Source organism: Pseudochaenichthys georgianus, chromosome 6 (genome assembly GCF_902827115.2).
Source record: "Pseudochaenichthys georgianus chromosome 6, fPseGeo1.2, whole genome shotgun sequence".
NCBI classification, from domain to species: Eukaryota; Metazoa; Chordata; class Actinopteri; order Perciformes; family Channichthyidae; genus Pseudochaenichthys; species Pseudochaenichthys georgianus.
Genome location: NC_047508.1, coordinates 23665282 through 23689024, shown reverse-complemented (window position 1 = coordinate 23689024; position 23743 = coordinate 23665282). Strand labels below are relative to the sequence as shown.

At 41.6% G+C, this 23743-nt stretch overlaps 1 protein-coding gene across 1 annotated transcript; it reads right to left on the bottom strand.

Moving 5' to 3' along the window:
• Window positions 1-1789: 1789 nt before the first annotated feature.
• Window positions 1790-23351, bottom strand: polr3b (polymerase (RNA) III (DNA directed) polypeptide B). The gene is made up of 28 exons (XM_034085735.1): window positions 23165-23351; window positions 22847-22879; window positions 22348-22404; window positions 22197-22261; window positions 22009-22084; window positions 20721-20821; window positions 20352-20443; window positions 20138-20255; window positions 19846-19954; window positions 18905-19027; window positions 16248-16364; window positions 16032-16166; window positions 14759-14920; window positions 14214-14414; window positions 13144-13306; window positions 11955-12108; window positions 11345-11419; window positions 11163-11261; window positions 10921-11048; window positions 9004-9213; window positions 8685-8843; window positions 7564-7681; window positions 7289-7431; window positions 4845-4948; window positions 3573-3739; window positions 2737-2850; window positions 2444-2617; window positions 1790-2101 (listed from the first exon to the last, which is right to left on the bottom strand). The coding sequence occupies exons 1-28, from the start codon at window positions 23234-23236 to the stop codon at window positions 1972-1974; spliced, it is 3399 nt and encodes a 1132-aa protein (XP_033941626.1). The 5' UTR covers window positions 23237-23351; the 3' UTR covers window positions 1790-1971.
• Window positions 23352-23743: the final 392 nt, after the last annotated feature.

Sequence of the window (23743 nt, the reverse complement as noted above, 5' to 3'; positions counted from 1 at the left end):
GCCCCAAGTCAGATGGGGATGTGGCAAGGCTCACTGGAAGTCTTTTGTGGAGCTGTTTTGAATAAGAAAAGCTCCCTCCCAACAAAAAAAAAGAGGCTTAGATCTACGCAGTCCTAACACTGTGGCCTCCCCGTCTTCCATTATGGCATTTAATACGTTTTTATACACCCCAGAGCTCCATATAAACATACATGCCTACACAACTGCTTTTCCTTCTCATTTTAATTCACATTTCACATCCCATGGACACTTGTTGCATTTGGTGAGTTTATCACCTCCTGCAACCATTAACAATCTTTAGGATAACTTTTTTGATTCGAGCCATCGTGTTCTCAGGCACACAATCAAACATTGGAAAAACTGCACCAGTGTAGATTTTTGTTGGTGGATTTTCACCTGTTTTTCACTCACTCTTTCACTGTGGCAACCTTATTTTTGGTGTGCCTCTCAGAAGAGGGAACGGTCACAAAGGGGGGGGGGGGGGGGGGAAGTAAAAGTGCAAAGCCCGAGGCTGGGAGGGCTCTGATGGAGTGCCTGAGAGCTGGAGAAGCGAAAGCTGTGATTAGAATATGAATGGAACCACAGGAGAGGGGGAGAGGAGAGGGGAAAGAAGAGGGGAGAGGAGAAAGGCGGATTATGGCTGAATTACTCACCACACCATGGATAGCAAAGCAGGACTTTCTCTACCAGTGCGCAGGCGTGGGCAACACTGCTGCTACTCACCGACACACAGACACCGTGCAGCCACCTGTGAGCACGTGTGGGACAGGGTGGCAGCAACATCACATGGGACACTGTGCACAGGGTCATACTTAGTTAGAGCAGGTCTGTGCGTCCTTTCAGACTCATGTGGGAAGAAAGAAGCTGCTCAATGAGTGACAGGTCAAAAGGACTTTGGAATTATGTAAAAGAAACTGTTCATCATAACATTTGAATCATTTCCTATTCTCTGTAAATTCTCTTGGTGTCTAAGAAAGGATTAAACAACAAATCTGTACGTTAACAGCCCACTAATGAGAGCACTATTCAAAGGGCTAAATGGTGGCTAATGCACAGCCGTGACCTCAAAAGGAGGATCTAATTAATTTCAGTCAAATAAGGAGAAGGTGGAGTCTGTATCTCCCTCAGTGGAAGACACCGTTATCTGCTTATTAGAGGCTCATAAAAAAGGACAGGTGCAGCCACCAAAAGAGCCTCCACTCTGCCCGCACAAACGGATGTGTACTGCTTTTGTTCAGTGAAAAGGCCCCAATTGAGTTGTGTGTGTATGTGCGAGTGGGGGGTACCGTTACGCTATATACGACATGTTGGTGGCATTAAGGCTTTGGTCCTAAAGAGGAAACCGTATGACTCAAAGCTACTTTCTCTTCCCATTGATGTAAACCACGAAAGTGGCGCTTGTTTGTATACAGTAAGTCCTCACCGAGCATCCAGCTGTCTGCACATCTACAGGAGGGATGTCTTCAACTGTCTGCTGCTTAAATTGAATCATCTCAGTTTATAAATACAAACAAAAAACACCACAAACTAAACTCATTCAAAGGGTTTTATGGGCAACCGATTCATTCTAATGGACCTCATCAGGCAGCAAATAAAGTGTAAATATTGTAATTAAATATCGATATATTAAGCCTATCATGGTGATGTATCTTATCTCAAGCTCTATAAAACCATACAGGTGCTATTACTTGATTAATGATTAGACAGAATCAATTGGCAACAATTTTAACAATCGTTTTAAGCTTTTGTTCTTTGAATTTCAACAAACACACAGCAGCGGATTGTGTACTTTTTTTTCGTGTTTATTATGAACATATACAAAAACATAATGTTTGGAAAGTATCAACAGAAATGAGAACCTTCACATTGTTTCGGTGTGTGATCACCAACAAAAATGTCAATCTGCTTTAGATTTCTTCTTCTGTTCCTTTGTAAATACTATCTCTCAACCTTTCACTCACTTCCACTGTGTCACTCGTTGTAGCGTGCCAGTTTGAGTCGGGGGATGATGTTCATGGACTGCAGCTCCTGGAACAGCAGCTTGCAGGCGTACGGGATCCGCAGAGAGGAGACGTGGCAGGAGGACTTACAGTAGTGACACCTGAAGATAAAAACCGAGAATCAGACAACAAGAAACAAATCCTGTTAAACCTTTGCTCAAAAGAAGACAATGCTGCATGGGATTTTGATTCTTTCAGTGTACATTGTTGTACACTGGATCATGTAAACTAATGGCAAAGGTTGATGTCCTTTGACCTAGATGTTTCCTTAAATGCACCTTCAAATCTTGCATGATATTACATTTTTTTTTAAAGAAACAGATGAAAGGACATGATGGTATGATGAAACTGAAATCATTTAGTGAAAAGATGAACCTGTATGTTTGTTTCCAATACAAATTGACTCACAGATCTGGAGATGTTGACTGAAATGTTCAACTTACCACCCTGAGTATCCCAGCAGGCCGCACTGCCCGCACACGTCCACCTCGAAGGCGTCACTGGAGATCATGAGGCGCTCCAGCAGCAGCATGCTCGCTCCGTAGCCGATCAGACAGTCGCGCTCCATCTCGCCCAGACGCAGCCCTCCGTCTCTGGAGCGACCCTCTGTAGGCTGCCTGAGGACGGGACAGAAGCATGACATTATCACTAGAGTAGTAGAGATATTGATAAAAGAGAGCAACACAGTTTTTGTTTTGTTATTTCTGTATAATGACAATAGGACGGTTGATTGTACCTGGTGAGGACGGCTCTGGGGCCTCGGGCTCTGGCGTGCATTTTGTCGAGCACCATGTGCTTCAGTTTCTGATAGTACACCGGTCCGAAGTAGATATACGCTTCCAGAGGTTCCCTGAGGGAATGAGGTAAATATCAAGCTAATGCATCTGTAAACATTTAGTCAACACTACAGTACAGATTATTCAGTTCAAAATTAATCACTTTAAGTAAAAATAGACACTTCAATAAAAAAAGAATCAGTGTTTTCCAGCGCTGTTCAGTTGTCGCTAGTGCTGCTCCGATTGTTTTTCTAAAAACTTAAAAATCAGATGCCCAATAACTTCAACTGAAATGTTTTGATGTAAAGTTAAGAATGACTAAGAACTTAAACTTAGTTCGTAAAAAAGTGGTTAAAACTGTATGAAAAAAAAATCTAATAATGACATTATCTGGCAGACGACCTTTACAGAAGGCAAAGGAGATATCTTGTCATTACAGGTTACCAAATATATTTAACCGTTAGCTTTATTAAAGTAACAGATTTTTTTATTTGAACCTTGGTACACAATTAAAACAAATATATATCATAGGTCTAGCGTTTGTTTTATATTTTAATGCAGAAATGTTTCATATAACTTTGAAACAAATACTTTTTCCAAGTCCGATATTCGAGTTTGCTAGACGACACCAACAAGATAGATTTACCGAAATAGTCCAATATGTTTGATATGATGATTTTTTGCCTCAAGTTAGCTTTATGTTTTCACAAACTCAGTGTAAATAAATAAACAATAAAAGTAATGTGAAGTGTGTTTGAGTTGTGTTTAATGGGATGAAAAATGAGCTCTTCATTACCCAGTGATTCCTGAGGTGACAAAGTCTTTGCCCTGGTAGTTGTACCCGTGGCGGACGAGATCCTCACACACGTCCTTCACCTTGCTGCCTCCGAACGCCGTGCCGTAGTGGAAGCGTCCGTCCAGGACCCCCGCCTTCCCGGCCAGCAGCTCGATCAACTTCCCCACCTGACAGGATCAGAAGTCCACATGTAACAAAGGCTCATTAATAACATCAATCTTCTGTGCTTTACACTCTTCACTGGCAGCGAGTGTTGATATTGTGGGTGTGATTAGATTACACATGTACCCCTTGGGGTGGGACCGGCAGTCTAAGGATGACTGATTTCAACAATTCCACTGAGGTCTCACCCAGAGGACCCCTGACCCTGACACATAAAAGGAAACACCTACTCTCATTTCACTCACAGGCCACAGAAACATCCTCCCGAGCCAAACATTTCGGAGACTTCTCCATGACAACCACAGCGAGCAAACACACTGGCACTGACAACTTCAGCAGTAAAGATCATTCAAGTTTTTACAGTGTAAGGGACAAAAACAGGCAGAAACGGGGCCAAGTCATTCTCATTCAGCCCCATCCTGCGCTTCAGATGTGCTGTGCATGTTTGATAAAACTTCCACACTCTGCTACAGGCGTCGGCTCGTTGGCAGCCGTCTCCGCGGCAACAAATATCTGTTTGTGAACAGTTAGATTGCTGCTTAGCGGCGTCAATGGACGTGTGCTGTGGAGGCCAATGATAACCCAGAGAGGAGAGGAGCGGGATAACGAGGGTTTTGTCTCTGAAGAGCCGACACAAACTTATGAAGAGCAACGGTCAACAGGTGATTCAGACTGAAGTCACAAATAACAGATTAGGTGTTGAATCATCAAATGTTCGAAAATAAAAGTTGATCTGACAAATAAAACACAGAATATCAGAGCTTAAAAGATTATTCAATCAGTTTATAGAATGCAAAAAAATGAATCTGTGACTATTTTTATAGTCTATTATCATTTAAGTCTCCTTTTAAACCTTTATGTAAAATATTTACTAAATTAATAATTTGTTGATTTTCTTTGCATGATTCATAATGAAGTAGATGTATTTGGGTTTAGGAGAAAAGACATTTAAAGACGTCACCTTAATCTGTGGGAAAGTATAATGGCGTTTTGCACTCTTTTTCTGGACAATACAATGAAAGGACTCAATGAAAAAATAGGAACACTAATCTCTGATGAAAATGATTGTGTTTTTCAGCATTACAAAATATTTTCTCACACAGTTCGTACCGTCATTCTGGAGGGATATCCGTGAGGGTTCATGATGACATCTGGACAGATGCCCGTGTCACAGAACGGCATGTCCTCCTGAGGGACGATGAGGCCACAAACACCTGATACACAGGGGAAAAAATCATAATGAAGTCAATGGATACATCTTTATACAGCAGTACTTTTACAGACATCTTCAAATGATGCACAAGAAGCACTTTTAAAATATTTGTCTTCAAAAAACGCTGTAAGAATTTGTACACTAAGCAATAATTTTATTGATAAAATAATCTAAATATTTATTGATGGGTTTGGTTTTATTAAGCAAAAATGACTAACTTGGTTAAAGTTGCAGCTTATTACATATTAGGATTACATGATATACACCATTTATCATTATTGGGAATCTAATAGTGTTTTCCTTTTTACGATTATTACGACTCAAAGAAATTATCTATATTTCTAGAAAAAAATTGTTGGCTCCATTTTAAAATCCTCAATTTTAACCTAGGACTTAAACCAACTTTGCCCATCAACCTACTGTAACTGACCACAGTGTTGTGACTAAAACATGGTGACACTTCTAGTAAAAGTGTTTGTTGCTGGATGCTGCAGCTTGGTGTAGACCTCTGGCAGAGCTTGACATTTCCATACTCCTGTGGACAGACTGGGTCCTCTTGTGATTCACATGATGTGGGGGGCGAGCGCCCTGGTAGCCAGGAGTTTAAGTGCGAGGGCAAATGTTTGCTGAGGGGCCGAAGCACTCTTCACTGGCCAGGGTAAACAGATTGTAGGCCCATTTGCAAATGAAAAAAAGAGAAAGAGAAGAGAAGGAGAGCAGGAAGTGGAGAAAGGTGCTTAGCTTGACAGGGAGACTGGGATTACACATCCATGACTTTCAGTTTAACTCGGAGGAAGTGGAGGGGATCAACTGGAGAGGAGAAATTGAATCCGTGCACGTGGGAAAAATTCACTATGAGCCGACCAGCCAGCCACACAGCAGCCTGTTGATGCCATACAGGATGTAGTAACAGGATGTTGACTGGGAACAAGTAAAGCGATTTGCTGGAAAGTCATCCAAGAGCAGGAAGAAGGTGTAAAGAAAGGAGAAAAAGGCGAGTATGGCAGAGCCAGAAGGAAAGTTAAAAGGGGGTAAATAGAAAGAAAAACAGTCAGTAAAAAGGAAAGGTTGAATATCAGGTTAAAAGTAGAATAAAGGCAGAAAGAGAGGATGGGGAAGAAGTGGAAAATGGAGGAGAAGGTGATTAGAAAGATTCAGAGAGAGAGACACTTGTTCCCATAGCAGACATCCTCGGTGTTGTTTGTTTTGTGTGAAAGTGAATGATAAAAGAGGCATGAAATCAGCAGAGAAAGGCAAGACAACAGCAAGGGTCCAGAGCCCTCCATCACAGCTCACACAGCCCCACGCTGGCGGCTCGCACAATGGGCCTCTACTACTGACAACCCCAGCACCTCCTCCCCCACCTCCACAGCTGTGTGTGTGTGTGTGTGTGTGTGTGTGTGTGTGTGTGTGTGTGTGTGTGTGTGTGTGTGTGTGTGTGTGTGTGTGTGTGTGTGTGTGTGTGTGTGTGTGTGTGTGTGTGTGTGTGTGTGTGTGTGTGTGTGTGTGTGTGTGTGTGTGTGTGTGTGTGTGTGTGTGTGTTGGTGTGTGTAAATAATTAACTTATTCTGCTCTGCTGACCAGGACTTATGAGACTAGTCATGAGTAGCTGAGAGATCTATAGCCACAGCCAAATTCACTGATAATAAAACCTTAATCAGGTACTACTTTGAAGCTAAATAAAACAGTTTTACAAGAGTTTCTTAATACTAAAAGTATCTGTAAACACCTCACGGTGAGTTCAAAGGGCTCAGATTAATTAACTAGCCGTACATCAGATCAGTTGCACATCTGGGACCTTCCATCTTGATCTGCAGCTAACCCTACGGCGACCCCTCTCTCTCGTCACTATCCGAGACAGAAGACATTGTCCCATCCTGAGCTGACCGCCCAGTGGCCACGGCAGTAATGAGGAGAGTAAATTATGCATGGCGCCAGTTAGCTTTTTGATTAAAACATCATACCAGCCCTCTATAGGGGAGGTGCTGCAAAACAATGGAGGTTGTAAACACTTTTTCTCCAGTAGCAGCAGAATACTGCTGGGGTGTAATACATTTGCATAGTCTGGCACAGGACAAAGGGCCAATTAATTGAAAAGAGCTCTTGAAAGATGAGGACAGGGGGGCAGTGACAGAGCAGCAGCTACTGGGACTTGACTCAACAAATGCTCCGGCACAGAGACGACCAAAGTTTTTTTCCAAGTCATTTACAATCTTCCATGACAGGTTCGAATTCGGGGCTACAAGTAGGGAATTTTGAAGCAGTAAACATACAGGTCTGAGGTCAACATGATGCCATTTTTTAACCAGATAACACGGTGTGACAGAGATAAAGCCAGCACCTTTCTGTCCATGTCGACTGCTGAATTTGTCTCCTATCTCTGGCCTCCTGGTCTGCCTGAGGAGGATCTTGATGAGGAAAGCATCTTCAGCGTTGGATGAGATCATGACCTTCTCGACGTACGAGTCTGTGGAGCCCTTATAGCTGCAGAAAGACAATTAAAGAAAGTTTTTTTTTTTTCACAGGATTAGAAAGAAATCTAAATGTTGAGATGTGTTGTTTTAAATGCAGAAGCTGAGCAGGTGGGTGTGGTGTTGTGAGCTGGAGTTCTCTCACCTGACCGGCACGTCTCTGTACAGCGGCTGGCCTGGCTGGGTACTGCCCTCCAGTGGTGCCTGGGTGACGGTTGGCATGGACTTGTTCACCAACACCTGCTTGTTCTCCACTTTCTCACCTGTGCCAAGCACAAGACACATCACAGAGTTTAGCACAGGGTTACAATAAGCTATTACACGCTCTTATATGACTTCAGGTGTGCACACGATCGGAGGTTTTTAAACACCTCCTATTTATTGTGTATATAAGCAGACGTTCAATGCGTTCTGGTAGCACCTCGTTGCTTTTCAAGAGACTATGGGTCATGTTAGTCGCCTCACTGTTGGATCAAGTTGTGGTCTTGGTTTACTTTATGAAAAAACAGAGGCATCCAGCTCTACACCTCTGACAATTCCCCAAAACTCCTAAACTAAACCTCAAGCAAAAATAAAAACAGATTCAGAAATTGCCTGACTTTATTTCTCTTTAAATGTCTTCAGAAACACATTTTGTTGAAACATTTTGCTAAAATAAAAATACGTTTAGAAACGATCTGACATTGTTGGGTTTTAATCCACGAGCTGACTTTCCACAAGTAATACGTTTGTCAAATCAGGGGCAGAATGACGTAGCCTGTATGTTTTCTCTGTTGGTCAGTAGTAATGAAATATAGAATGATGACTGGTGTGACAGCTAACAAAAGTAAGCCATGTAAACATTCAATTCGGTATTTGATTGCTGTTTCAGAGAAATATAGTAACTGTCAATCATCTATCAGGACACCTGCAGTGGCACGCCCAACAGGCAACCGATGCTTGGAAGCGTTGCTATCCCTGCCTTCCAAAAACGTCCTCCTCATTACAGGCAAAATAATGTTACTTTTGAAACCCAAACCGTTACAGTCTAAAATATGATTTATCAATTACATCACATGAATTAACATAATTATATAATGGGGCTGGTGTTACACTACTCACTGAATGAAACATAACAAGCCAATGACATCCTGTAACAGACTGCACATTGAAACATCCCAAGATATATCCTGTTGTTTTATTATTGTCACATTTATTGGAGCAGGACAGTCTTGTAATGAGCTGCTGCAAGGCATGCTGGTCTCTTCCAGTCCGGCTGGTACTCACCAGGAGAGCAGATGCCGTCAGCATCCAGGATGTTGTGCCTCCAGATGGGCTTTCGTGTGACGGCATCCAGCATGGGCCCCATCACCTTGTCGAAGGTCTGGTTGGTGTAACGTCGCAGCGTGCATTTGGCGTTTTTATAGACCAGGCAACGGCCAAATCCTGGATGGAAACAGAGAGGTCAGAACGTTCTGCTACCTCAACAGGTTGTTGATATGCATGTGTTGCAATAGAAGCCCCTATTAAGTACATTCCAATGAATTATTTATATGAAAATGCTTAATAATTGACAACATGTCATCTTCAGACAAACAGCTCTGACCTCTATCAAGGGAGGCTTTGTTGAGGATCAGAGCGTCCTCAATGTCGTAGCCGCTGTAGCTCATCACAGCAATGGTGGCGTTCTGACCGGCCGGCAGCTTCTCAAAGTCAATCAGCTCGATGGTTCTTGTTTTGACCATGGGCTTCTGAGGGTAGGCCAGCAGGTACATCAGGGTGTCGATACGGTTCCTCTGGTTGTAGCCAATAGTACCTGAAGAGGGGAGAACATGAATTCATATGGTGGATTAACTTAAAGGTCACCTATTATGCAAAATCCACTTATTCATGTCTTTTACACATCAACATGTGTCCCCTCTGTGGAAAGAGATTCTGAAAGTTTCAGGAAAAAAGATTCGCTCACTTTTTTTCCTGATCCATTTATATAAAAAGTAAAAACCTGTGTGAAAATGAGCCGATCAGATTTTGGCCACTTTATGATGTCATAACGATATTTTGGCTTGTGTAACCATTAGCCAATCACTAACCAAGGTAACCGTGTTAATGCACACAATGTGTAGAGCTTTTAAAAAAGGTCCCCTATTATACTATTTTTCATCAATATATTATAGGTCTCAGATATATACAAAACATGTCTCCGAAGTGTTTGGCTGAAATACCAAACAGATCATTGTAGCATCCCATAATCCCCTCTGTTTCAGCCCTGTTTCAAAAAGGGCTGATTCTCACTCCCCACGCCCCTCTGAGAGATATTTGGTTAAAAAGAAAACAATGGTGCTCTAGGAGGAGATTCAGGTGATAAGGTGGGCGGGTGTTACCTTGGTTGGTGATTGGCTAATGGTTACATAAAGTGGCCAAAATCTGATCAGCTCATTCTCAGACAGGTTTTTATAGAAATGGATCAGGAAAAAACGAGTGAATCTTTTTTCCTGAAACTTTCAGAATCTCTTTCCACAGAGGGGACACATGTTGATGTAGAAAAGACATGAAAAAGTGGATTTTGCATAATAGGTGACCTTTAACTATGAGTCGATTAAATGTGTTTAATTGTCCTGTTTGGTGGGACGGGCCTGGTAAATGTCTACAGAGCAGCGGAGGAACGGGCTGAGTTATGGCATAAAGCCTGGCCTCCCTGGAAGCCTTGACATTTGTCAGATACTATTACTTCACAATCAGGCTACACCACACAGTCTGTGATAATAGGCCCGGGCCACACAACCACATTTGCACATGTATAGGGCCGTCCACACAAAACAGAAGGCAGAGGATATTGGGCCAAATATAGTTCCAGTTTGTGTTTTTGTAATAATGGGGGAGGGGAGGAAGGGACGGAGATAAAGCGGTGGAGCGGGGGCTGTACGCAGCTCTTACGAATGTTAGCAGGGCCGTTTGGGGAAGTTTTGGTTACCAAGGAGCTGCGGGTGCGCACTCTCTGGTCTTTCGCAGCTGAGCACACTGACCCCCCGAGCACAGCCAGAGCAGACACAATGAATTGCTAATGACACTCTGGGTGACTGGCAGGGAAAGGGCCTCCGCACACACACAGCACAATGGAGAACCTACGCAAGCGCCCCATGTTTGATGTCCATGCGCATACACACTCTGACACACACACATAAGAAAAACACTCAATCACACATACAAATGTTTTCTGACAAAAAGTAGAGCAGCAGCAGAGTTTTTTGGGGAGAGGACCCAGCAGGTTGCTTGTATCTATACTGTTTGTTATTCTAATGTCCTTTTGTATGATTTCAACTCGTGCAAATACATCTTTAAACTCTAAACCACCGGATTTAGGAGACTTAAGAAAAGTCTTGATGTAAAATTAAATTGCTGTCTGTATTTGTGCATGCACAGAAGTAAACACTGCAGCTGTGTGGAGGATGTTTGGGAAAGGATTTGAGATCTACAGTTGAATGACCTGCAGCAGACTGAAGCTACCTGCTCAGCTGAGTCTTACCCATGGCCTGCTTGCCCATAGCGCACTGGTATGTGTTCCTGGGAGACTGGTTGTGGTGGGGGTAGGGAATGAGGCCAGCACACACCCCGAGCAGCGTGAAGGGCTCGATCTCCAAGTGTGTTGTGTCTCTACAGGAAATGACAAAAAAACAAACGGAAGTGGGAGTGAGACCAGCATGATGACAAATCAGGAGAACTTCTTCACAATTTGAAGTCTGTCCTGTGTGATCACTTGCCACTCACTTGTTAATCATGTGTTCATAAAGGGCGATCTGACAGTCATTCTCCTCATTTACATCCAGGTACTCCACCAGGCCCTCGTGCAGGAAGTCTTCAAAGGTTCTGGAGGTCAAGAAAAGTTTGTTAAGTTTTAACATATATGATTATCTGCAAACAAATATGCTTTTAAAAACTGGCAGCCTCACCTGTAGCCCTGTGACAGATCTTCAATGTGTTTGTTTTTCACCATCGGCTGTCCCCTCTTCACTATGATGTAAGGCCTGATAGAGAAAAACAAAACAGAACATTAGCAGAACGTTTTCTACATATTCCCTTCTGAAATAGATTATAAAAAAGTTATTCAATTTTGCTGTTTTAAATCCTCCCAAATATTTTTTGCAAATATGTTAAATTCCCTCTATAATAATACATGTTTTCTTGAGTTCATCCAGTTTTTCTAATTTTTGCTCTTCTTATAGAACATTTTACGAGCGGTCAAGCACTCTTACCAAGATAAGTAAACAACTTCAATGTTTACACCAATGTTCTTGTCAAATGCAAGGAAGCAATATGTTGAATATATTTGTTATGAATATCAAATAATCAAATTTGGATTAGTATATGTTTGAGAGTATGTATCATTCAGCTATTAAATGGTGTACAAACTACTCCTAGATGCTTTTGATCTTCCTGTAATGGCTGCACTGACGCTCTGAAAAACATGTTTACTTTGTTTAGTTTACCTCAATTCACTAATGCTGAAGGAGATAAATGTTTTTATGACGTGTGTTTCGGTCCAGGTTTGAACTTCCCTACCTGCAGAGACGTCCTCCGTCAGAGGAGATGTAGACGCAGCGGTCGGTCAGGTTGGTGGAGATTGATACAAACTCGTTGATGAAACCCGCCCGGCGCATCAGTCTGAAGGTGCTGACCAGCTTCTGATGATCCCGAATCACTCCGAGAATGTTACCTGTTGACATAGACCAGACCAATGCACACGCTTATTTACATAACTACTGTGTGCTGTTACCCACAATCAGCATTAATGCATACTCAGCCTGCAAGTAAGGTACAGCAAACAATTACATATTCTATTAATATGTTGATTAATAATCTAGTCTATAAAACAGCTGAGAATGTTAAAATATTATTAGTTTTCCCAGAGCCCAATGTGAAGTGAAAATATATTGTGTTTGCCATCATATCAGACAGAGTGAAGCAGCCAATTGTGGCAATTATGAAAAGTTGGAGCATGGAAGTGCTAGGTATTTTTTCTCAAAGGACTCAAATGTTTAAACTGACTATTCAAAGAGCATCTGAATATTTTGGTAAAATACTAATTGATTGTTAAAGCTATTTGATTTCAATGTATTAAGCTCAGGTATGAAACAAATCCACTACTCAAAAAAGTGACTGCAGTTAAAGTAGTTTATTCTACTTTTGAGTTTAATTTTAAATCCAAAACTCACATTTGCAGACTTTAAATTGAAAGGAGAAACAGCCTGCGTATACATTAGTGTACCCTGAACCTCCGCCGCTGGTGAGAGCCGGCTGCCTGCAGGGGTTTGTTCATATCGAGGCTGACAGACAAACGACTGGAGAACAGAGGGACTCTGTGCTCTGCCTCTGTGTGAGGGCACATCCGCAGTGAACACACTCTGATGGGCTTTGACACCTGCTGCTACCAACTAATTAAATGGTATGGCAGCTAATATAATTTGACAGTTATCAGTGGCGAGACAAACATATACAGTAATTAAGGGGCCAAGCTCTGACTCAAGAATAATACCTACTGCTGCCATGAAATTAACGACTTATCAGACTCCCTGCAAAACACTAAATTGTCTTCTGTAAACTAAACAGAATATTTTCCCTTCAAGTTCATAAGCAATGCATTCAAAACAGAGAGGATTAAAGTTCCTTTTCAAGTGATCTAAAGCAACAGCAGCAACTAGTAATTCTCTTTGGGTTTATTTATTTATTAGGCTGCAACGAGGAGTTTTACCGTTGAGGAAGACCAGGAAGACGCTGGGGTAGGAGAGCTCCTCTCCACACAGCAGGTTGACGTCTTCTACGCCCAGATTGAAGGCCAGTTTGATGATCGGACCGTCCTCCATGTCCGTGGTGATGTGGGTCATCAGAGCCAAGTTCTTCACCAGACCACAGGCCTACACAGCAAAACAACAATATAAAGCATGTACAGATAGTATAACAAAGAAAACAATGTTTCTAATAACACAAAACTACACAATACCTGCACCACAGGTCTGTAAATACCAAACCAAATCAATCCACAGCATGTATTGGACATATAATAATGGGTACAAAGAGCTCAGTTCAACTCTTTATGGGCCTACAGATCATAGCATCCCTACCCCTTTGTGGGTAACGGTATTTCGATCTCTGTCTGTACACACAAACTGAAAGATTGACAATAAAGTTGACTTTGACTTGACTGTCCCCGGTCTTATGGCTACTTATACTTCACATGGGTAATGCTCTATGTTTTTTTCTTTCCTTCCATCCCTTTTATTTCTGGCTGTAGTTTAGAAACAGGGTACTTTTAAAGCAGTGCTTTATAAATATTTATTTATATTATATATAATATCAGTAATAACTCTCATTGGAACTTGCAAACTTTGAAAGTGCTGTTGATGGGAAAAAGCAGAAGACAAAGTGTCATGTAACCCGAGTTTTGCCAGCAGATGGGCATATTTAGCAAATGCACAAGTGTGCTGTTTTTACAAGACTAATGTATGTCATCATTAGCTTCTGCCTTATTTCGATGAACAGATCTCTGGCTATGAATACACACACGATTTTGGTGTTCTAATTTCCATTTGTTTTGCGATTAGTGTTGGAATCACAATTGGGCTGGCCTAGGATCAAAGTAGCTCTGTGTAGAAAGCAATAGAGGCAGAATGCAAGGGCACAAACATGTATCATCATAGCAAACTGAACACAATAAGAAGAAACTTTACTCAGGCTTTACACAGATTTCAATATTCAGCAGATTTTCCACACGTAGATCTGTGTACCGCTGTTCGCAGGTTGATGTGGCTGCCGTTTTCTCACCTCTCCCTCAGGAGTGTCAGACGGACACAGCATGCCCCACTGAGACGGCTGCAGGGACCGCGGCCCGCTGACCTTCCTGGTCTTCTCAAACTGGGAGGAGATCCTGGTCATCATGCCAAGAGCTGAAATAAAGGAGAGACGGGACAGCACCTGGGTGACACCCTGACGGTCCATCTTGAATCTCTTCAGAGACCAGTTGCCCTGTGGACAGAACAGTCACTTTTCGTTACAACCCTGCCTATTTAAGTAATTTTTCATGAAACATTTTGAATGTAGTATATATTTTTTATTTGACTTATAACAAATAATTGCTGGGCTTGAAAACCTCCATCTGTTTACATGATACAGCTGATATTGGACAGTGTTGTTGTGACTAAGAAATGCTGCACAATACATCAACTTGCAAAGGTCCATCTTTCAGTCCGAAAAATATATTTGTGATGTCTCATAGCAGATGATGCCAGTTTAAATATTGAAAGATTTTTTAATCAAATACTTTAAAACTTGTCTGAGCTTTGACTTTTCCTCCCCAAGCACACTCTCACCGTGGATATGGCATTGACCATGCCGTTTGTGATCTGGTCCTGCCGCATGTGCTTCACCACGTCGAACTGAGCGGCTCTCTGCTTGGGGATGATCTGGTCGGCGATTTTCTTCAGTTCAGAGTTGAACTTCTTAAACAGATCCTCAAACAGCAGAGACAGCAGCTAGAGCGGACAGAGAGACACCATCAGTAGTTGTTTTGAATGGAAGTCATTAAGTTGTAAAAACAATAACTTCAGGGAGTCGTCATTGTTTCTCCAGTCTGACTCTCAGATCTCCTGGCACCGCACACCTGTTCCGACTCTAATCTGCGCTGAGGTGCGTTTACAGTCAGATTTAATAACCAGCTGTGCCGACTCGCTGATAAGCCTGACCTGGCCTCTGTCCAGGGTCCCTGTCCTCCACCACCAGGCCTACAGGAGCCAACCTCTCTCACCCCCCCCCCCCCCACCCTATGCATTAGCATACATCAAAACAAACAGGCAGCGCTGCTTAAAATTAATAAAGAAATTAAGCTTCCATTGCGCAGCCAGGCCAATTAGTTGAATGTCAGCTAACCATAATTGGAGAGTGAGGAGATTGCTGGCGTTGTAAGCCCCTATTGAAAGAGGGCTCTGTGCCCCCACCCTCTTCCCATCTCCTGCTCCTTATACGGAGCAGGTTGGGGGGGAAATTAAAGGCCTTAAGACAGCAGTAATTACATTATCAGAGCCGGGCCTGCGGATTAGCTCAATCGCTCCAGTCAAGGCAGCATTTCTATTGTCACGCTGCTGAAAAATCCCCATGCTTCCACAGCCTCTGGATTTTGGTGCCACCGCATATCTCTCTCCTGACAAAGCCAGGCTGAAATACAGGGGGAGGAGAAGGGGGGGCCAAAACAAAACATGGAAAAACAAAGCTGAGGGAAAATAATGAGAGCCTTATTAAAAGAAGGAGGCAGGAACCAAAGATGCAGGTGAGAGATCAGGGCGGGAGCAGCGCTGTGATCCGCTCGCACCAAAGCACGCAAGAGTTATTTGTTCTTTTCTACACGTGTTTTTGTCAGGCCTGTTTTTCTAATGGCTGTATGAATAAAGAAAAAGGTAGAAAACACCTTTGAGTTATAAACACCCAGATCAACAGGGTGCTTATTAATGTCAGAACTGAACTCGGCTCATTTACCTGTACACAAATGTACAAATAAATGAGCTTAATGGACCTGCATGTTTTTCTAAGACACAATAAGACGGTTATTATCAAGCAGTGAATGAATCCACATGGCACACAGAGGCTTACCTGTCCAGCCAACTCGAGACGTTTGTTGCCATAGTAATCTCTGTCGTCCACCTTGTTGCCCCCTTGAGCCAGGATCACCCTCCGCACCATCACAGCCAGGTAGATACACTTAGCCCGGAAGTTAAACTCTTTGACCTGTGGACAAAATACAAAGTGATTATACTTTGTGAAACTTACTGAGTGTAGTAAATGGACCTTCTCTGTCTGGAAACATACAGGCACATGTGTGAGGATTAGAGACGCCAGGAGCTCTCGGGCCTCCTCCATCTTGGTCTTCTTCGGTCCTCCCCACATGCGCTGCCTCCGCACTTTATTCCCCAGATACCGCAGAGCCTGAAACACAGAGCAGCAGGTACAGCAGGGATCAGGGAGCGGGCAACGAGAGAGGGGGGTTTACACCTTTTTAGACATTAATGAAGGTGTGATACCAGTTTTTCTAAATGCATACCATTAACAATAATGTTTTTAAATATCTACCAGACCCAAACCGAATCCACCCAATCAATCATGACCTTGAAACACAAGGCCTTGAAAAAACCTCAACAAAAAAAGGGCCAAAACCATTTTTTGTCACTGTACAATTAATTTGTTCCTATACTCTTAAAACAGCCAAGACCGTTTTAACCATTATTTTATGCATTGGTGTTGAATAGACAAATGTTGCGTTAGTGTCAATTTAGATTAAATTCAGGAGATTGATCAAAGAAAGAATAAGTGAACATGTCTTTGAATAAGTAGAAGAGAGAAAGTGGCACACAGAAGCTACAAAGACCACAGACTGGATTCAAGCCAGGGACGTTGCAACTACTTGATTACAGTCTCCGTCAATGTCATGTAACTTTTGATAGTTGACAGTTTTCAACACTCAATTTTGAATTTGAAAAGTGTTGCAGTTCATTATCCAGCTCCGGTCATTAGTGCCGTTAGCATTATGTTAATTTCAAACTCAATTTCAAAAGGCATTTGCTCTAAGTGAAGCTAATGTTATTGTAAAAGTACTAACATGATGGTATTATTTCTTTTAAAGAGTACAGAAAACACATGTTTCAGGCTTGTGGGAGGTTGACACACACACACACACACACACACACACACACACACACACACACACACACACACACACACACACACACACACACACACACACACACACACACACACACACACACACACACACACACACACACACACACACACACACACACACACACACACACACACACACACACACACACACACACACACACACACACACACACACACACACACACACACACACACACACACACACACACACACACACACACACACACACACACACACACACACACTGAACTAAAGGTCAAAGGCCAATGAGGCTGAAAACTTTTTAGCAAGACCACCCACTTTACCCATGACGATGAATAAAATATATGGGGCAATATTAAACTTTAGGGCAACTCTGCAGAAAAGTTATTGTATAAATCATACAAAAACAAGATTTCTTAATTGATGAAATCATACATCTTAAAATCTGAATCTTAAGTATAATTCACTGAAAAAAAAAAAATGACAGTCAGATTTGGTTTAGGCCGATTACTTATCATAATCTGATAGCAATGTTTCTTAAGCCTTATCTGCCTTTAATTATATAGATTTAGGCCTCATTGTGCACAATACAATGACCCAATGAATACCATGAAAAGACATCATGGAGGCCGGCAGACAGAGGGACATCAGAGCTGCAGAGACCGGTTGCTAGGACGCAAATATGGCCTCATCAATGCATCATTGGTTCCTCTAACAACATCATCTTTATGAAAAACAAATTGGCCGATTGTATTCATCTGTAGATGTCAAAGAAAACACGTGGGCCTGCTGAATAAAACACCCAAAGCATTACTTGACTGGCTGGTGAGACAAAGCCTTCGTCATCTGATCACAGAGAGACAAAGAAAATACCTTCTGTCAACAGACGCTTGTTTCTGCGTCTGAGCGACAGCATCCTGCTCTTCAGACGCAGGTAATGGGCGAATTAGTGCAGCTGATAATTCAAGATCCTTGTTTACTGACTCCCAGCTCAATCATACAGTAATTATGTTGTCATTCTACAAATGATGTTGTCCAAATTACAAAGGAACAGTCATTGATTTCAACATGTTTAGTTTTCAGAATCATAATTTATTTTGGGTGGAAATGTTCTCAATATTGCAAGATTGATGATAAGATAACCACTGTCATGTTTCCACACAAGATATGACAGCGGTTAGCTTAGCACAATGACTAGAGATGGGGGGAAACAGTCTGCCTACCAGCACCTCCAAAACTCACTAATTAAATTGTAACAGCGTGTTTGTTTAATCTGTACAATAAACAAAAGCGTAACAACGCATTTTGTTGTTTTACAGGGGGGTTATGTGACTTCCTGAGTCTTGTCATCCCTGTGTGGTTGCCAGGTGACCATTAGAGACAGCAATTAGTGCACTTAAGAGGCGATTTTGTCACCGTTGGCCCAGCTGACAGTTTTCCACCATTTCCAGTCCTTGTGCTAAGCTAAGCAGCCGCTGACTGTAAGTTTGTATTTACTGTACAGTTACGAGTGGTATCTATTTAACTAGCTCTCAGCAACAAACAAAAAAGACTGTTTTCCTAAAATGTTAACCTTTTCCTTTAACAAAGGAAGTTTATATAATATATATGTTTTGCTAGATTGATTACCTTAATAAGGTCATCTTTATAAATCCAGATCAATAATAATCTTCACTATTTTTATTTTGTATTTTATTATATATGTTGCATTGTTGGAGGAGCTCAGGTCAGAAGAATTTCATTGCCATTTCTACACTGTAGCTTATGTGCATATGACAATAAAACCTTTCAATCTAACGGCCCACCTGCGTCTGAGTGAAGATCTGGGCCTTCTGACACTCCTCCAGGCTCGGGCCGAAGCTCGCCATGACGTGCTCCTCCGTCCCGATCATCTGCACGATTTCCTGGTCACTCTCCACGCCCATGCCCTGTGTGAGGGACCATCAGCGAGTGTGAGGGGAATAATTATAACAAAAACTGTTTAAATGTTTCATTTATGTAACCACAAAAGGACATTATGAGGAGGTAAAGTACACACACAACTAGTTACTCAAACAAGTGTGTGTGTGTGTGTGTGTGTGTGTGTGTGTGTGTGTGTGTGTGTGTGTGTGTGTGTGTGTGTGTGTGTGTGTGTGTGTGTGTGTGTGTGTGTGTGTGTGTGTGTGTGTGCATGTGCGTGCGTGTGTGTGTGGTGAAGGGAGGGGTGAGGTGGGAGTCTTATGGTTGTCTGACATTTGCTTATGGAAATGTGAAGCTGTGGGAACTGATCAGTCTGTCGCCCCACACCAGATCTGAGGTTGTTGAGGGAAGAAGTCACCCAGGATATACAAGTGCACATCAAACTGCATGCAAACCGTGTCCTGGAGATAAAGACCTCAGCTCCAAACACTCAACGCTCACAAGCCGACATGTTTGGAGAGACTTGTCCTCAGAGGGAAAATAAGTTAATGATGCCAGCTGGCAAACTGACATTTTCATTGAGAGCAAATGGCGACACATGAAGATAAGTGTGTAGAATAATTACTAAACACCAACCTGCAGACATACCTCTCACTAAACAAATGTCATAACATTGTCATGTGAAGTCATCTATTAAAAGACCATTCAGGAGGCTGAAGGGGAACAAAGTTACTTTGAAAACAAAAAGAAAAACATCTGGCTGTGTTGTAGCACCGCCTACTGGACGCTCTGCATCACTCAGCTTCATCATTATAACCATCATGTATATTCATCATTTATTTTTTACCTTGAATATAATGGCGATCGGGGCATCCTCCGACAGCGTGTTGTGTTTCAGGTAGAATCTGCCTTGCTTGACAATCATATTAGTTCTGCTTTTCTTCTCATGAGTGGAGCTGGAATTGAGACACGTAGATAAAGAAACGGAAGGTTTGTGAATTGGAAACTAATCGGAACAAAAGTAACTGCAACAAGCCTATTCATTTTAAACCCTGTGCTGGTATACATTTTAAAAAATGCAGTTTTAAAACTCCGTCTCTACACCAAGTAAAGGCTAAGGGAACATATTGTCACAGTACCTGGTCACTGAGGCTCCGACTGCTCCCTTCCTGTCCTGCTCCACAATGATTCGATTCTTGGACAGCTGCTCTTGGATCAGAATGACTTTCTCTTGACCCTTTACTATGAAGTAACCCCCTGTGAAGAAATAGGAGATGATTTTGCAGGAATCACTATCAGGAAAATGAATCGTAATTGTGTTAATGCTCTTATTCTGTGTTATTCTCTGTGTACCTGGATCCAGAGGACATTCATTGAGTTTAGAAACCTCCAAGGGTGTCTTTCCTGTGAGAACACAGTTTGAGCTTCGCAGCATGATCGGCATCCTGGGAATAGTGAATTACAAGAGTGTATTAATAAGACCACTTTACAGATTCAATTATACTGTATGTGCCTGTTTATTGTTATGTTGCCATTATGGAAAGATTGAACTAAGAAATTAAACTTAAGGTGAGATAAGATAAATTAAAGGACAGCTGCATTGAATGTAAGGAATGTTAGTTCCAGACTGATAAAATGAGTTTTTGACAACAAAAAGTGAGAACTTCAGCCACCAGGGGCAGGAAGTGACTGTGTGTGAAACAAAAAGAGAAGCTTTGATACCTTCCGATGGGCAGTGCGTTGCGGATGATCCTCTGACTGCCACGCGTGTACTCGATGTCCACTGTGATGGGCGCAGAGTAGGTCATGTCTCTGAGGCGACACTGTTGAAACAAACAGGAATGAAGAGGGAAATGTTCTGACTAGTCGGTCGCGAACGAGCCGATTCTTTTGAACGGCTCTTTGTTACGAACGAGGGGAACCGAGTCGTACTTGGTGAGAGCCGTTCTTTTTATCGTTTAATCGTTGGTCCGCACTCACTGCCAAAATCCACTCGCCTTTTAAAAAGCTTGATTTTGTTTCCCAAACGTATTCTGGGAAGACCCGCCCCTACTCTGATTGGTAGGTTTCAGCACGAGGAGTGAGATGGGGTGGGTCTTAACGGAATACGCCCGAGAGAGAAGTCATAACAAGTGGTACAGGACAGGTAGACAACGTGTTTTTCGGATGGAAAATGAGCCAAACGCGAAAACGCAGCAGCATTTGGATGCACTTCAACCAAAACCCAGGCAGTGATAAAGCGCACTATTTGTAAAGGCAAAATATCCTTTAAAGCAGGGTCAACAAATAATCTCCATCGCCACTTAAAAACACAGTATCTAATATTAAGAGTTGCGTGAATTTCATTCAAGGCAAGGTAACTTTATTTACTTAACACATACAGAGGGTAAATTCAAAGTAGTACATTCAGTGACATGAATGACATGGATATGGTGCCACCTTGTGTCATGTTTACAATGCAGATTATTGACATTAGGTCTGGCAATACAGTCAATCATTATCCTGGTGATTATTTTGCAGATAAACCTAGTAACCCCGCCCCCTTTAAAAAAACGGCTCTTTTGAACGGCTCTTTGAAAGGAACGGAGCCATAAGATCCGGCTCCCTTCAAAGAGCCATAATTCTCATCACTAGTTCTGACGTTTGATCATCGTAGGTTAAGATATGTTGCTATAATAATTAGTACCCTATCAACGGAAAGAATCTTTTAAATTATCAATTTATATTTAGGCAATCAATTAATAGTTTGTCAAATGTCAAAACACACCAAAATATATGTCAATATATTGCCTTTTTTTTTTTTTTTTTTTTAAATGGTGTCAATATTTGAGCTGCAGTTAACAAATATTTGGCACTTTTTGACTCCATATTTAAATAGTTCAGGATACATTTTCTTTCAAGTGATAAATTGTCTCTAATAAAAAAAGATGTTGAGCTACAGCTGCAAAAACGTTATAGTCAACCATTAATTATGATATTTACTTTAATAATAAACAAAAGCAAAGCTCACCTCATGAGGAGATACTGGTCTGGTAACGTTGAAGCTTTCTTCAACATCAGGCATGCCAACATAGATATTGAGGTATCTGGAAGTAAAACATTAAAATACATTTAAATGATAAATGAGTCTAAAATATGCTACATGTCTGTATCATTGTTAGATTACTGTCAAACAATGATGGTTTAGAGACGACTCACTTGAGGTACCACATGGGATCAGCATCACTTGTGATCTTCTCGTTTGCTTTCATAATTTTCTTTATCTGGAAAACAAAAAATATATATAAACAATTTATATTTAAATAAAACCGGAGCTGTGACGTACACTGATGTTGTGGTTTTGTTTTACCTCCACATTGATGAAATAGTTGAATGAGTCGATGTGCTGCTTCACAAGTCCTTTCACCTGGGAAACAGATTACAGGTCAAACATAGTGCAAAGTGAAATGCATACATTTTGTTATGTTTGTAGTGGTGAAACAATAAGAATGATAAGACAGTCAAAAGAAAAATAGGAGCAAAATTAAGTTAGAGTTAAAGGGAAAAAAATAGATGAGGTCTATTGCTGAACAGTATCAACATAAATCCAGACCCACATGTGTGTAACATGTTTGCACTTGTGGTAATTGTCCCGTGTGCATTACGTTGTTGTAAGGCAGACAATGAAATGAAATGAGTTTCTCTAATTATTGTATCCATTATCAGTTTATCCGTTACATGTTCAGTTAAATTGCTATTGTGTGTTGAGGGGGGGTCCAATATAAAAGCTTATTTCATTATGTGAGGATTTATAGGAAATAAAAGTAAATGTTTGTGAAACACAGCAGTTCGAAGGTGTGAGCTGTTACCTTTAGAAAGGCTGGTAACAGTTTCCATTTTTCCTGAAAAAAGAAAGAAATTCAATACATAGGTTTAATTGCACTTATTTACAGGTAGTGAGAGCAATTTGCTTCAACTTTTCTTATTTTGCAACATTTTGTCGGAGGCTCCAAATTGTAACCTACGACAAAATGTTAATACATGTGACACCCAAGTGACACATTGTGAGAGGTTCAGACCAAAAAGCCTACAGGAGCTGTTTGTTTTGCTTCTCTGTGCTGCTAGCCTCCATGTTAGCCTCTCTACTCGTGGTGTGAAACTTTAGTCTTTATTTCCTCTAAACTTACCTCTATTGTGTCGACAGGAGCCGCCAGCTCCTGAGGAGTCATGTCACCAAACTCCCCCCCAAGCACTTCCATGGTTGTTTCTACTGTTCAACAGTAAACAAATAAAACTCTGCTCATTCTGTCACTGTTGATGCGGCGTCGGAAGTCGCACCAGCATGCAACCCTCTCGTGTGTTACAGTGTAAAATTTCCGTACACACGGAACAAAAGAAGTGTTCCGCTTTTCGTACGGTGCTGAAAACTCTAAAAGAAACAATGTTTGATGTGATGTCGTGTTGTCAAATAGATGAATTTCTGAACAGTATGATAGGCACAGTGGTCAGTGCAACCTTAGAAAGAAAACGCTCACAAAGAGACGCCGAATTACCACAAACCCAGTAAAACGACCCAAAATGAATACCAAGATACAGTAGGCTATCAATAACAATCTATTCAAAAGAACCAGAGGTCTGGTGCCTTTTAAAGACAGTTCAGAATGTCTTTTACATGTGTTGTGTACTGTAGAACAGCGGCAACTTTACAATACTACTTAAATGTTAATGCATGAATAATGTAAAACTCTTTGAGGAATTATTACCCA

Coding starts and splice junctions, on each gene's coding strand:
- polr3b (XM_034085735.1), bottom strand. CDS start 23,236: ATGGAAGTGCTTGGGGGGGAGTTTGGTGACATGACTCCTCAGGAGCTG. Junction 19,028..19,845: donor CGATCGCCATTATATTCAAG/GTAAAAAATAAA, acceptor TCCCTCACACAG/GGCATGGGCGTGGAGAGTGA. Junction 9,214..10,920: donor TATGGGCAAGCAGGCCATGG/GTAAGACTCAGC, acceptor TCCCCTCTTCAG/GTACTATTGGCTACAACCAG.